The sequence below is a fragment of the Eptesicus fuscus genome, chromosome 13 (assembly GCF_027574615.1).
Source record: "Eptesicus fuscus isolate TK198812 chromosome 13, DD_ASM_mEF_20220401, whole genome shotgun sequence".
Classification (NCBI taxonomy): domain Eukaryota; kingdom Metazoa; phylum Chordata; class Mammalia; order Chiroptera; family Vespertilionidae; genus Eptesicus; species Eptesicus fuscus.
This window is the reverse complement of record NC_072485.1, coordinates 64,155,293-64,169,714: the sequence shown is the minus strand read 5'-3', so window position 1 is coordinate 64,169,714 and position 14,422 is coordinate 64,155,293. Positions and strand designations below refer to the sequence as shown.

General features: G+C 39.4%; 1 protein-coding gene and 1 pseudogene across 1 annotated transcript in view; one reads left to right on the top strand and one right to left on the bottom strand.

Moving 5' to 3' along the window:
* Positions 1–14,422, top strand: part of MS4A14 (membrane spanning 4-domains A14) — a 33,063-nt gene that overhangs the window by 5,678 nt on the left and 12,963 nt on the right. The window contains exons 3-5 of the mRNA XM_054725532.1: positions 435–485; positions 1,563–1,712; positions 3,677–3,775. Of these exons, the coding sequence (XP_054581507.1) occupies positions 435–485; positions 1,563–1,712; positions 3,677–3,775 (300 nt within the window). The remainder of the gene's footprint in view (positions 1–434; positions 486–1,562; positions 1,713–3,676; positions 3,776–14,422) is intronic.
* Positions 10,931–14,113, bottom strand: LOC129151108 (40S ribosomal protein S27-like; annotated as a pseudogene).

Here is a 14,422-nt window from a genome sequence, read left to right as displayed (position 1 = left end):
TTCAATTTTCCCCCCCAAAATGGCTGAGATCATTATACTAGGTTCTGGCCCCCATATCAGCCTTTGCTTAGAGGGTTCTGCCCTGAGAAAGTCTCCTTCTATCTGCGTAGACCAGACACAGTTCACCTTTCCCTTTTTCAGACCCATAGCCCAGGATTATCTTTTGTTTTGGAGCCCAGCTGGGCCAAACATTTGAGAGAAATACCTTAGAACTTAAGGAGGGGCCTACTTCTCCCAGCTGATCCTAGCAAAGAGTCTTTGGGCAGTGCTGAGCATCTCTTACATCAATGCTACCCTCCTCTTCTGATGCTCAGGTGGAAAGACTGGGAGGTTTGGGAGAATCACAGACAAATAAATTAAAATCCAAAGTAAACTATGTTGTAAGGTGATGAGATCTATCACCTGTTAACTTTTGTCTCCTTTCTTTTTAAAAGTTTATTATTACAGGATATTTCACAGGACTCAACTGGGAGAAAACACGTCTGGTAAGTCATTTTTGTGACTTCTTTATAATTTAAAATTATCTACTTGCTTTAGCTCATCTTTGTGTATAAAGCCTTCAGGAATCTAAGGGTCTCTCAGGAAAATCTTTATACATCAAATTTGCACTTCAAGTAATTCCTGTTTGTCAGCGTCACCATTAACCCTACATCCTTCTACTGGTTCCTCATTCTCTGGTCAACTAAACTGAAAGAGTTGTTTATTAGAAACCATCCTCTAACTCAACAATTTTCAACCGGTGTGCCACAAAAAACTTTAAAACATGCAATACCTGACTATTTAGTCATGGGCACTGACCTCTTTCCCCTTAGGTTGTCAAATAAAAAAATGACAACAGCCAACACAACAATACCCATCTGGTGTGAATCAAAATTATACCTGTTATTTTGTCAGATTAGCAAAATATATTTTTTGGTGTACTGTAAAATTTTAGTAATTAGTTTCTTTGTGCAATGAGATGCAAAAGGTTGAAAACCACTGCTATAAGTCAAGGGTGCTTAATTGGGAACAATTTGTGGCCCCTCTCCCACCTTCACCTTCCCAGGGGCCTAAGTCAGTGTCTGACACCTAGCTGGTACATACTTTAATAAGTATTTATTAAAATAGGTCAATAAATGCATACTAAAATTAGATGTCATCACTCTCATTTTTAAAGATACAAATTGAGATTCCACGAGATCAACTCTCTTGTATGAGGTCCTAGTTCACTAGACTGAGAATCAGGTCAAATCATAAGGCCAAGATAATTTCTACACACTATTTTGCTTATCTATTGTGAAAAGTATTGCATCCAAATAAAATAAATATTTTCTTAAGTATTAACCATAGTGCATCCCTACTCCACCCATTCTCTTTCTTGGCTTCCTGGCTTATACTAAAACAGATTGTCTTCTGACTTTGATGAATCAGGATTTAAGTTAATCAAGCCTTTTGAGCAGACTGACCTGATGGAGCAGTTCATCCTGGAGGGGTATCTGGAAAGATAAACCATTAAGAATTTCTTACAAGGTATTTTTGGTTTGTTTTGATTTTTAAATTATTATTTTAAAAAACTTTTCCAGAGGCAAGAAATCATGGCCCTGAATGTGATCAGTTCTTTGGCTGCAGTGACTGGGATCACTCTCACCATTATCAGCTTTCAATATCAGCACCACTACTGCAAGATGCCTTCCCTCGAAGGAATTTGTGTTATAGGTAGAGTCCTTTACAATGTAAGTGATCTCATTCTCCACAATGAATCTGTATAATTTTATCTGAGCTATAGTAACGATGCATCAATTCACTAATTTTTATCTCAGTAATTGATGTTGTATCTACATTTGAACTGAATGTTGAGAACCATATTGTGATTTAACAGCCACAGTGTTTGGATTTGAAATCCTGGTTTTGTCTCTTATAAGCTTGTGACCTTGGCCTAACATTTTGTCTTCTCTGAGCCTCAGTTTTCCTCATGTGGAAAATGAAGACCATAGGATGCCTACCTCATCGGGTTGTTGAGAGGATTACTTACATTATAATACTAGCTGGTATATTGTAGTCAATAGGTTCTAGCTATTACCATTAGGGTTGACATGGATTGGATTAAAATTTACCTTTTCAGCATTAATAAGGAACAGAATGATCTAAAACATTTACTCAATACTAAAAACAAAACACAGTGGGAGAAGGTGTTTAAGTCACTTAGTAAAGTATGCTAATAATTTTAGAAATAATTTTATATAAATGTAGCAATGTTATTCATTAAAGCAGATGAGAGGTATCTTTACTAGGAAATATTACTGTAGGTGTAATTTTATGTATTTATCTAAAAATCATTCAATGAGATTATTTTTATGCATGTCAATAATTCCAAAAGGCATTTCCTTCTACTTCCCCAAGCAAATTCTGGGGTTTTATTTTATTTCTACCAGCGACATCTTAATGGCTTTGATCCTATATAGTTAATGAGATTTGACCCATTTGGGTGGAAGTGAAATCATGAGAAACTGTCTCCTGAAATGAAGAAGGAAAGGAAATAGAGTTATCAGTTATTCAATGTGAGATCTTATTTAATTCTCATAATCACTCATTAAAGGGAGTCTCAGGGTGTTCTTTCTCACTCTATTCTCCTGCCACTTTCTGAAATTCCTTATTGTGTCAAGTACGCATTGCCCCAGGACCATAAGATCAGCTTTTTCTTGCTTCAAATCTTTCCCAGCCTAGTACCTACCTTTTTGCACCTACTCATTGAACTCCTCTTCATTCTTTAATTTCAGTATAAACATCACTTTTTAAAAGAGGTCCTTCCTGATTGCACCTCTACCCTCAATGCAGACCTGGTTGGATCTCCCGTGATAACTATGCACAGTTCCCAATACTTTTTCATAGCACTTAACACAATTTAGTAAACAATTATCTAATTACTTGTTACTGTCTACTTTCCTTACTATGACAAAGTTCCACAAAGACCCAAACCAGATATCACATTCAACAGCTGAAGTCAGTGAATTCACAGTAGGTACTTCACACCTATTGGTTTACCAACAAATGGGTTATATCCAAGCTTTTGAATATGTTGAAGAAAAATCAAGATTCATATAGACTCAGTCACTGTCCAAGGTTAAGGGTAACCTTGGACCCAACTGAACCTCAATGTTTCTGTTTCCAGTGTCTAAGCCTTTTGAACACCATGCTATTCCATGCTGCTTCTTGATCTAAACATTACCTTAAAGCAGAGTGTGCAAAATAGCAATCATCAGACTATATTCAGGCTGAAGATATTTTCTAGTTGATTTACACAAGTAAATAAATTAACTGTAAAATTTTACATAAAAATACGTATATCAGGCTTCCCTGGGAAAGAAAAATGACAAGGCAACATGGAAACCATATTCCTATATGGTAACTATTGCCTGGAACTGAGTAATGTATGAATCCTAGAAATACCTTTACTCTCTACCATCTCCCCTCCTGTTTCACTCTTTTAAGATGGTTGCCTGCCTCTATATGCATTGGAGTTAGTTCCTCCTGCTTATCAGGAAGATATAAGATGAAAACTGTTCAATCACTGATGGCACATATAAAATATGAGTTTTGCTTTACTTGGTCATATAGTGTAAGTGGTCCTTGGCTTAGATCTTTAAAATGGAATAGCTTTCATCCCAAATGCCATTTATTTATCCTCATTTTTTTGCAGGGAATTTTGTCGGTCTTACTGATCCTCAGCATAGCAGAGCTCAGCATCTCTGTGACTATAGCCTCCTTCAGAAGCAAGTGCTGGAGCAAGTCAAATGAGGTGTGTACAATGTTGTTATGAGAATGGTTCCCATTGAAACACTCCAAGGTGATATCTGGTCTATCAGTGTGCAGAGCAATGTTCTCAGATGTTGAACTAAAACTTTCCACTTTAGGAAAAGCTTAAAACGGAAGGCCCACTTCACCTTTTCAGACAACTATGCTTCATTTTCTTGCTCTATCTGCTATCCCCAGTTATTCCAACATAGCTTCTTACATGCCTGACAAAGTATATGAAAGACTAAGACTTAATGGGAACTCATATGACTGTAGCATGAGGAACTTATACTTAGGCCATAAGGGTGTGTGAGGTAATTCCCTCATCAGAGATAAAGCAGAATAATTTAACAGTGATACTAATCTATATATATATAAAAGCCTAAGTGACCGTCGCTACTGAAACAACCGAATGGATGACCAAACAGGCTGCATGGGGCGACCAGACCGGCAGGGGGGTTAGTGAGGGACAACTAAACAACTGAACAAGCAGGTTGCGTGGGGTGACCAGGCCAGCAGGGGGGTTCGGGGAGCAGTGAGGGGCAACCAGGCTGGTGGTGGTGGGGGGAAGTTGGGGGTGACCAGGCCAGCAGGGGGAAGGGGGATGTTCAAGGGGGGTCAGGCAGGCAGGCAGGTGAACAGTTAGGAGCCAGTGGTCCTGGATTGTGAGAGGGATGTCCAACTGCTGGTTTAGGCTGAATCCCAGGATCGGGCCTAAACCGGCAGTTGGACATCCCCCAAGGGGTCCTGGATTGGAGAGGGTACAGGCTGGGCTGAGGGGTCCCCTCCTGCTGTGCACAAATTTCATGCACCGGGCCCCTAGTAATCTATAATAATCATTAGAGCTTATACTTACTGAACACTCTGTCAGTCATTGTTATAATCGCTTAGAAAACTATTATAACACCTTTATTTTACATATAAAAGAACTAAAGCACAAAGAGTCACCTCTCCAGAGTCCTATAACATCATGCTTCAGACTCAAGTAATGTGATTTCAGAGAGTGCTCCCTCAGTCCCAGATCATAATTCCAGGCCCTGTTTTAGGTGGTCTCCACCCCCTCTTTTTTTACATCAACTTTAAGTATGCCATTGAAGGAATTTTGACAAATTGTATATACCTGTTTAGCTAACATCACAATCAAGATGTAGAGTATTTCTGTGACCCAAAAAGTTTTCCTGGAATCTCTTTTTCAGTTAAATAGTCTCAAACTTCATACACTTGGAATTTTAAGTAAGTACTCTTTGTGTCTGGCTTTTTTCACTCAGTAACATGTTTTAAGATTCATCTATGCCATTGCATGTATCAATAGTTTGTTCCTTTCTTTAAAGTTTTTTTTATTGATTTTCTTTTTTAAGGGAGAGAGAGGGAGAGAGAGAGAGAGAAGAGAGAGAGAGAGAGAGAGAGAGAGAGAGAGAGAGAGAAACATTGGCTGCATTCTGCACACCCCCTACCAGGAATTGAACCAGCAACCCCTTGGTGTATTGGACAACGCCCAACCAATTGAGCCACAGTAGCTAAGGCTAGTTTGATCCTTTTATGTAAGGATATACCACAATCTGTTTACCCATTTACTTTTTTAAAGGCATTTGAGTTATTGTCTTTGTGTGAACATATGTTTTCATGTCCCTTGGTGTGTTGTATCTAGGATTTGATTGCTAGGTCATATGGCAAGTGGATGTTTATTAAGAAAATGCCAAACATTTCTTCAAACTGGCTATACCATTTTGCATTCTTATCAGCAATATATGAAAGGTGCAGTTGCTCCATATAATCAGCAACATTTGGAATTTTCAATTGTATTAAAATAATATAGCCATTCCAGTGATTATGTAGTGTGCATAGCTTTAATTTGCATTTTTCTGATGAAAAAAGATGAGACTATTTCTATGTGCTTATTGTTCATTTGTATATCTTTTTTTGAGATGTGTCTGTTCAAATATTTAGTCAACTTTTTTTAAATTTAAATTTTATTTTTTAATTTAAATTCTTTATTGTTGAAAGTATTACATATGTCTCCTCCCCCCCACCTCTTTGAGCTCCCCCCAGCCACTCCCATCCCCCAGCACATGGCCTCACTCCCCTACTGTCTGTGTCCATAGATTATGCTTATATGCATGTATATAAGTCCTTATATGCATGTATATAAGATCCCTTACCCACCCTGCTCCCCTGGACTTCCCTCAGAGGTTGGACAATCTGTTCAATGCTTCTAAGTTTCTGGATTTATTTTTATTCATAAGTTTATGTTGTTCATTATACTAAATAAATCAGTGAGATCATATGATATTTATCTTTCTTCAACTGGCTTATTTCACTTAGCATAATTCTCTCCGTGTCGATCCATGCTGTTGAAAATGATGAGTTCTTTCTTTCTTTCTTTTTTTTTTTACAGCAGATTTGTATTCCATTGTGTAGATGTACCACCATTTTTTAATCCACTCATCTGCTAATGGGCACTTAGGCTGTTTCCAAATCTTAGCTATTGTAAATTGTGCTACTATGAACATAGGTGTGCATATATCCTTTCTGATTGGTGTGTGGGGGGTGTGTTTCTCTCTTTTCCGCGTCCATCACGGAAAAGGAAACAGTCCGGTTGCTGAGTGGAGGAGCTGGGGATTAAGAAATTAAAGAAAGAAAAAGAGCAAGATGCAGAAATAGATTTATAAAGCTGGGAGCTAGGTGGGCCGCCATTCTCTCTGATGGAGAGGCAGCGAGCACACTGAGCCACGCAGCAGGTTTATTTTATAGGATCAAAGCAGCTTATTTGCATTCTTAAGTAGGCCCTAGCATTACTGGATTTACATATATAGACCCGTCCCTGCTGACACCTGGACAAAGGTTAAGTCAGAACTGAATACACCCCGCGCCTTCTTGGGGGAAGGGGGTGTAACCGGGGACACGACTCTGCCAGTGCCTCAGGCTCAGCTGACAATTTAAAGAAATGTCCATGTGCCTTCCCAGAGGGCCCTCTACAGATTGGTGTTTCTGATTTCTTGGAATATAGTCCTAGAAGTGGCATTGATTAGTGGGTCAAATGGGAGTTCCATTTTTAATTTTTTGAGGAAACTCCATACTGTTTTCCACAGTGGCTAAACTAGTCTGCATTCCCACCAGCAGTGCATGAGAGTTCCTTTTTTTCCACATCCTCATCAGCACTTGTCGTTTGTTGATTTGTTGATGATAGCCATTCTGACAAGTGTGAGGTGATACCCACATTGTCATTTTGATTTGCATCTCACAGATGATTAGTGACTTTGAGCATGTTTTCATATGTCTCTTGGCCTTCTGTATGTCCACTTTCAAAAAGTGTCTATTTAGGCTTCTTTGCCCATTATTTTTAATTTAATAAATCTTTATTGTTCAGATAATTACAATTGTTTCTCCCTCCCCCCCCCCATAGCTCCCCTCCACCTGGTTCCCACCCCACCCTCTGCCCTTACCTACCCCCACTGTCCTCATCCATAGGTGTACGATTTTTGTCCAGTCTCTTCCTGTAACCCTCCTCCCCCTGCCCCCACTTCCCTCTGGGAATTATCAATCCACTCTCATTCTATGCCTCTGATTTATTATATTCACCAGTTTATTCTGTTCCTCATATTTTTAATTCACTTGATTTTTAGATTCACTTGTTGATAGATATGTATTTGTGTTCATAATTTTTATCTTTACTTTTTTCTTCTTCTTCCTCTTCTTACAGAATACCTTTCAGCATTTCATATAATACTGGTTTGGTGGTGGTGAACTCCTTTAGCTTTTTCTTATCTGTGAAGCTCTTTATCTAACGTTCAATTCTGAATGATAACTTTGCTGGGTAGAGTAATCTTGGTTGTAGGTTCTTGCTATTCATCACTTTGAATATTTCTTGCCACTCCCATCTGGCCTGTATAGTTTCTGTTGAGAAATCAGCTGAAAATCGTATGGGTGCTCCCTTGTAGGTAATTAGCTGTTTTTCTCTCGCTGCTTTTAATATTCTCTCTTTGTCTTTTGCTCTTGGCATTTTAATTATGATGTGTCTTGGTGTGGTCCTCTTTGGATTCCTTTTGTTTGGGGTTCTGTGCGTTTCCTGGGCTTGTAAGTCTATTTCTTTCACCAGGTGGGGGAAGTTTTCAGTCATTATTTTTTCAAATAGGTTTTCAGTATCTTGCTCTCTCTCTTCTTCTGGCACCCCCATAATTCTGATGTTGGTACACTTGAAGTTTTCCCAGATACTTCTTACACTATCTTCAACTTTTTGGATTCTTTTTTCTTTTTGCTTTCCTGGTTAAGTTTTTTTTTGCTTCTTTGTATTTCAAATCTTTGACTTGATTCTTGTGTTCCTCTAGTCTGCTGTTGGGTCTCTGTATAATATTTTTTATTTCAGTCAGTGTATGTTTCATTTCTAGTTAGTCCTTTTTCATATCCTTGAGGGTCTCATTAAATTTATCAGCCTTTTCTAGGAAATTCTTGAAAAACCTTATAACCGTGGTTTTGAACTCTATATCCATTTGTTTGTTTTCCTCCATTTATTTCATTTGTGATCTGTTTCTTTGTCTCCGCATTTTTGCTACTTCCCTGAGTTGGTAGGGTGGCTTTGTGTGCTAGGTGTCTTATATGGTCCAGTGGGTCGTTCTCCCAGTTACCTGAGGTGGACACTCTTGGTGCACCCCTTTGTGGACTGTGAGTACAGCCTTGTTGTAGCTAAGTCTTGATTGTTGTTTGTATCACTGGGAGGAATTGACCTCCAGGCCAATTGGCTGTGGGGATCCACTGTGTCTATAATGGAAGAACTGCTGTGCTGGAAACACGCTTATGGGGCAGGACTTGTTTCAGTGGGGCTTTGGTGCTCACTGAGTCTGCCTCTTGAATGTGTCACTTATGGATGTAAGTAGTTGAAATCTGGTGTCATCTCACACTGACCACTAGATACACTAGCTTCTGGATCTCCAATGGGGTGCAGGTCAGCTACTGTCTGAGGCCACCCAGCAGGAGCTACAGCGACAACTACAGTTATCTCCTCTTTGCTTGGGGTTTGGAGGTTTGGAGCTGTCTGACCAGAGCTTCAGTTTGTTAGGTTAAGCTGCGATAGGGCAGTCCATTTATATGCCAAAGCCGCTGCCTGTAGCTTGGGTGGGTTTGTAGATTGTGTGGGGTGGGATCTCAGGGAGTCAGTAGGCTAGGGCGTGGCAAACAGTGATGGCTGTCAGTCAGCCGTCTCTGAGTTTCCATGTTTCTAAGTCCCCGCGCCCTGTGCCCCAGCGCAGTAAATAATGATTGCTGGGCGCACCTCTGCAAGAAAGTCACTGTCACTTTCCTACCCAATGGCAGACAGTCCATCTTCTCCCCATAGGAGTTTGGGTCCCCAGCGTCTCCCCAGAAACTGGGGTTCAGAGCAATCGGGAGCTTGTCTCCCTTTGGGTTGAAAAAAGCAGTGCACCCAGTCGCCTGCAGCCAGCCCGATTTGCACGCCTCCGTACCTCAGCTTTTCAGCGCTTATGCATGTCTCAATGCTCTTTTCTCCTTCCTTCTAGTTGTAGAACTTCTACTCAGCCAGCTTTCCCATGGTTCTGGGTGATAGACATTTTGTCATTTAGTTGTAGTTTTGAAATTGTTGTGTGAGGCAGCAGTGTAGGTGTTTACCTATGTCGCCATCTTGGTTTCTCATTCTCTTTGCCCATTTTTTTATTTGATTGTTTATCTTTCTTTTGTTAAGTTGTATAAATTCCCTATAAATTTTGGAGATTAAACCCTTATAGGATATAACATTAGCAAATATGTTCTCCCAAATGGGTTCTCTTGTTGTTTTGTTGATGGCTTTTTTTGCTGTGCAGAAGCTTTTTTTTTGATGTAGTCCCATTTGTTTATTTTCTCCTTCATTGCCATTGTCTTAGCAGCTATATTGGTTAAGATATTGCTATGACATATGTGGATATTTTGCTGTCTATAGATTCTTCTAAGATTTTTATTGTTTCCCTTCTTATGCTTAAGTCCTTTATTGATTTTGAGGGGTTTTTTTTTGTATGGTATAAGTTGGTGGTCTAGTTTCCTTTTTTTTTTTTTTAATGTATCTATCCAATTTTCCCAACACCATTTACTGAAGAGACTGTCTTGACTCCATTGTATGCTCTTGCCTCCTTTGTCAAATATTAATTGAGCATAATGGCTTGGGTCGATTTCTTGGTTCTTTGTTCTGTTCCATTGGTCTATATGTCTGTTCTTATGCCAGTACCAGGCAGTTTTGAGAACAGTGGCTTTGTAATACAGGTTGATATCTGGTATTGTGATCCCTTCAACTTTGTTCTTTCTCAGGATTGCTGTGGCTATTCAGGGTCTTTTTTAATTCCATATGCATTTTTGGAGAGTTTGTTCTAGGTCTGTGAAATATGTCGTTGGTATATTCATGGGAATTTCATTGAAGCTATTGATTGCTTTGGGTAGTATGGACATTTTAATGTTGATTCTATCAATCCATGAACACGGTATATTCTTCCATTTGTTTATGTCTTCCTCTATCTCTTTTTTTCTATGTCCTGTAGTTTTTTGAGCACAAGTCTTTTACCTCCTTAGTTAAGTTCAGTCTAGTAACTTTTCGATGGTGTCTTTAGAGTTTTCTATGTAAAATAGCATGTTATCTGTGAATAATGACTGTTTTACTTCTTCTTTTCCAATTTGGATACCTTTTTATTTTTTCTTCTTCTCTGATTGCTATGGCTAGCACTTTCAATGCTATGTTGAACATGAGTGGTGAAAGTGGGCATCCCTGTCTTATTCCTGTTCTTAGGGGAAGTGAGTTTAGTTTTTGCCCATTGAGTATGATGTTGGCTGTAGGTGTTTCATATAAGGCTTTTATTAATGTGAGTTATGGTCCCTATATTTCCACTTTGCTGAGAGTTTTGATCAGGAAAGGGTGTTGGATTTTGTCAAATGCTTTTTATGCACCAACTGATATGATTATGTGATTTTTGTCTCTCAGTTTGTTTATGTATAATGTTTATTGATTTGAGGATATTGTACCAACCTTGCATCCTTGGAATTAATCCTTCTTGATCATGGTGTATGATCTTTCTTCTTCTTCTTCTCTCTCCTTCTCCTTCTCCTTCTCCTTCTCCTTCTCCTTCTCCTTCTCCTTCTCCTTCTCCTTCTCCTTCTTCTCTTCTCCTTCTCCTTCTTCTTCCCAAAATGTGTTTATTGGGATGGTTTCCCACTCATCTTGATTTGAGGTGCTTTTAGTGCTGCTTCCTTCTGAAGGAACATCCTTCTGTAAGCCTTGCTTGTCCTCATGTTGGCTGACAGAGAACAGTGGAGCAACCAACACACAAAACTACTGTTTGTGCATGACTGAAGACAGTGGTGATTTTATAGCATCCTGGGCATTTTACATCTATGAAGTAGGATTTGGGGCTCTGCACCAGGTGCTTCTTCTTGTGTTTCCTCTTCTCCTCTTCTGGAGAGGGATGAAGGAGATCCTTTGCGAGCGGGTAGAGCTTGCCCCTCGCTGGGCCTGGTGTCTGTGCAGCTGGGTCACCATCTTATCTCCTCTTACCTCCCGTCTATGCAGCCTCCGCCGCCCCCCTCCACAGACCTCTGCAGTCCCTGTGGTTAATGTCCTAGGCAATTCACAGGTCAAGTGACACCCTCTGAGATCCAAAACCAGCGTGAGGGAAGCATGTGAACAGAAGAGCGAATCTCTGCTGAAACCTGCAACAAGGAACTCACAGCCATATTGTCATGGGGAGGTTGTCACCGCCAGAAAGGCTGGTGTATGATCTTTCTAAAGTAATGCTGGATCTAATTTGCTAGAATTTTGTTGAGGATTTTAGCTTCTATGTTCATCATGGATATTGGCCTGGAATTCTCTTTCTTTGTAGTGTCTTTATCTGGTTTGGGATTAGGGTAATGCTGGCATCATAGGAAGAGCTTGGGCGTCTGCCTTCCTCTTGAATTTTTTGGAATAGTCTGAGGAGGATAGGTATTAGTTCTTGAAATGTTTGGTAAAACTCCTCTATGAAGCTGCCTGGCCCAGGGTTTTGGTTTGCTGGAAATTTTTTGAATACTGCTTCAATTTCATCTCTAGTTATCAGCCTATTCAGGTTTTTTGATTCTTCCTGATTGAGTTTTGGAAGATTGTATTTTTCTAGGAATATGTCCATTTTGTTTGTTGTCCAGTTTGATGGAGTAGAGTTGTTTGTAGTATTTTTTTCTACAATCCTTTGTATGTTTGTGGGGTCTTTCATTTTTTATTTTGTTTACTTGGGTCTTCTCCCTTTGTTTCCCAGTGAGCCTGGCTAGAGGTTCATCAATCTTGTTTATCCTTTCAAAGAACCAGCTCTTGGATTCATTGATCTTATATATAGTATTTTTGGTCTCTATGTCAATTATTTCTGCTCCAATCTTTTTTTTTTTATTATTGATTTTTTACAGAGAGGAAGGGAGAGGAATAGAAAGCTAGAAACATCGATGAGAGAGAAACATCGACCAGCTGCCTCCTGCACACCCCCTACCGGAGATGTGCCCGCAACCAAGGTACATGCCCTTGACCGGAATCGAACCTGGGACCTTTCAGTCCGCAGGCCGACGCTCTATCCACTGAGCCAAACCGGTTTTGGCTCTGCTCCAATCTTTTATTATTTCCTTCCTTCTGCTTACTCTGGGTTTTCTTGTTGCTCTCTTTCTAACTCTTTGAGTTGTAGGGTTAGATAATTTATTACCATCTTTTCTTATTTTTTGAGATAGGCTTGCAGAGAAATGAACTTCCCTCTCAAGACTGCTTTTGCTGTGTCCCATAGATTTTGGATTGTTGTGTTTTCATTGTCATTTGTTACCATGATGCTCTTTTATTTCTTCTTTGATCTCTCTGGTAACCCAATCATTGTTTAAAAGCATGCTATTTAGCCTCTAGGTGTTTGATTTTTTTTTTTTTATTGCAGTTCATTTCTAGTTTTATGCCATTGTGATCTGAGAAGATGCTTGATATGATTTCTATCTTCGTGAATTTGAAGAGACTTTGCCTGTGCCCAATATGTGGTCTATCTTTGAAAATGACCCATGTGCACTTGAAAAGAATGTATATTCTGTGGCTTTGGGGTGGAATGTTCTGAAGATGTCAATTAATTTCATCTGATCTAGTGAGGCATTTAGGATTGATGTTTCTTTGCTGGTTTGTTGTTTAGAGGATTTGTCCAGTGGTGTCAGTGGGGTATTAAAGTCCCCTACTATGACTGTATTGCTCTCAATCTCTCCCTTGATATCCTCCAGAAGTTTTTTTATGTATTTGGGTGCTCCTGTATTGGGTGCATATATGTTTACCAGAGTTATATCTTCTTGTTGAATTGCTCCCATTAGTATTATTAAGTGGCCTTCCTTATCTCTTGTTATGGCCTTCACTTTGAGGTCTAATTTGTCAGATAAAAGTATTGCTACCTCAGCTTTTTTTCATTTCCATTTGCCTAAAAAACCTTTTTCCATCCCTTCACCATCCATCTGTGTGAGTCCTTTGTTCTAAGGTGGGTTTCCTATAGACAGCAGATATATGGGTCATGTTTTCTTATCCACTCAGCTATCCTATGTCTTTTGATTGGGCATTTAATCCATTTACATTTAAAGTTATTATTGATAGGTACTTGTTTGTCACCATTTTTATTCTTTATGCCTGTGTTCCTTCTTCCCTTCTTATTTTTTTCTTTTTATAGCAGACCATTTAGCATTGGTGGTTTGGTGGTAATTAATTCCCTTAGTCCTTTTGTTGTCTGTGAGGCTCCTGATTTCACCCTCAAATTTTATTGATAGCCTTGCTGGGTACAGTATTCTTGGATTCAGACCCTTGCTTTGCATGACTTTGTATATTTCATTCCATTCCCTTCTGGCCTGATGTGTTTCTTTTGAGAAATCAGTTGATAGTCTAATGGGAGATCCTTTGTAGGTAACTTTCTGTCTCTCTGGCAGCCTTTAAGATTCTTACTTTGTCGTTGGTGTTTGCCAATTTAATTATAATGTGTCTTGGTGTCGATCTTTTGGGGTTCATTTTGTTTGGGACTCTGAGCTTCTTGGACTTGTGTGAGTTTTTTCTTCCCAATATCAGAGAAGATTTCTGTCATTATTTCTTCAAACAGGTTTTCTATTCCTTGCTCAGTTTCCTCTCCTTCTGGCACCCCTATTATTCAGATGTTGTTTCATTTCGTGTTGTCCCAAAGTTCCCTTAGGCTCTCCTCCTGTTTTTTAAGTGTTTTTTTTTTTTTCTAGATGCTGCTCTGCTTGGGTATCTTTTTACCTTGTCTTCCAGCTCACTGATGCAGTCCTCCGCATCTTCTAGCATACTGTTGATTCTTCCTATTGAGTTCTTCATTTCAGCAATGTCATTTTTCATTTCTCCTTGGTTTTTCTTCATTTCCTCTTGGTTCTTACACATATTGTTGACTTTGTCTTCCATTCTTTTCAGCAACCTTATGACCATTCCTCTGAATTCTTTCTCTGACAGGTTACTTGCCTCCATTTCATTTACTTCTTTTCTGGTGATTCTTCCTTTTCTTTCATATGTGGGCTGTTTCTTTGTCTCCCCATGATCACGCCTCTCAAGGTTTCTGGTTATGTAGCTCTCTCTCTCCTGTGTTGACGTAAAGGCACAAAATACAACACAACAAGACACAATGCACAGGGCACCAAACACAAATGTATT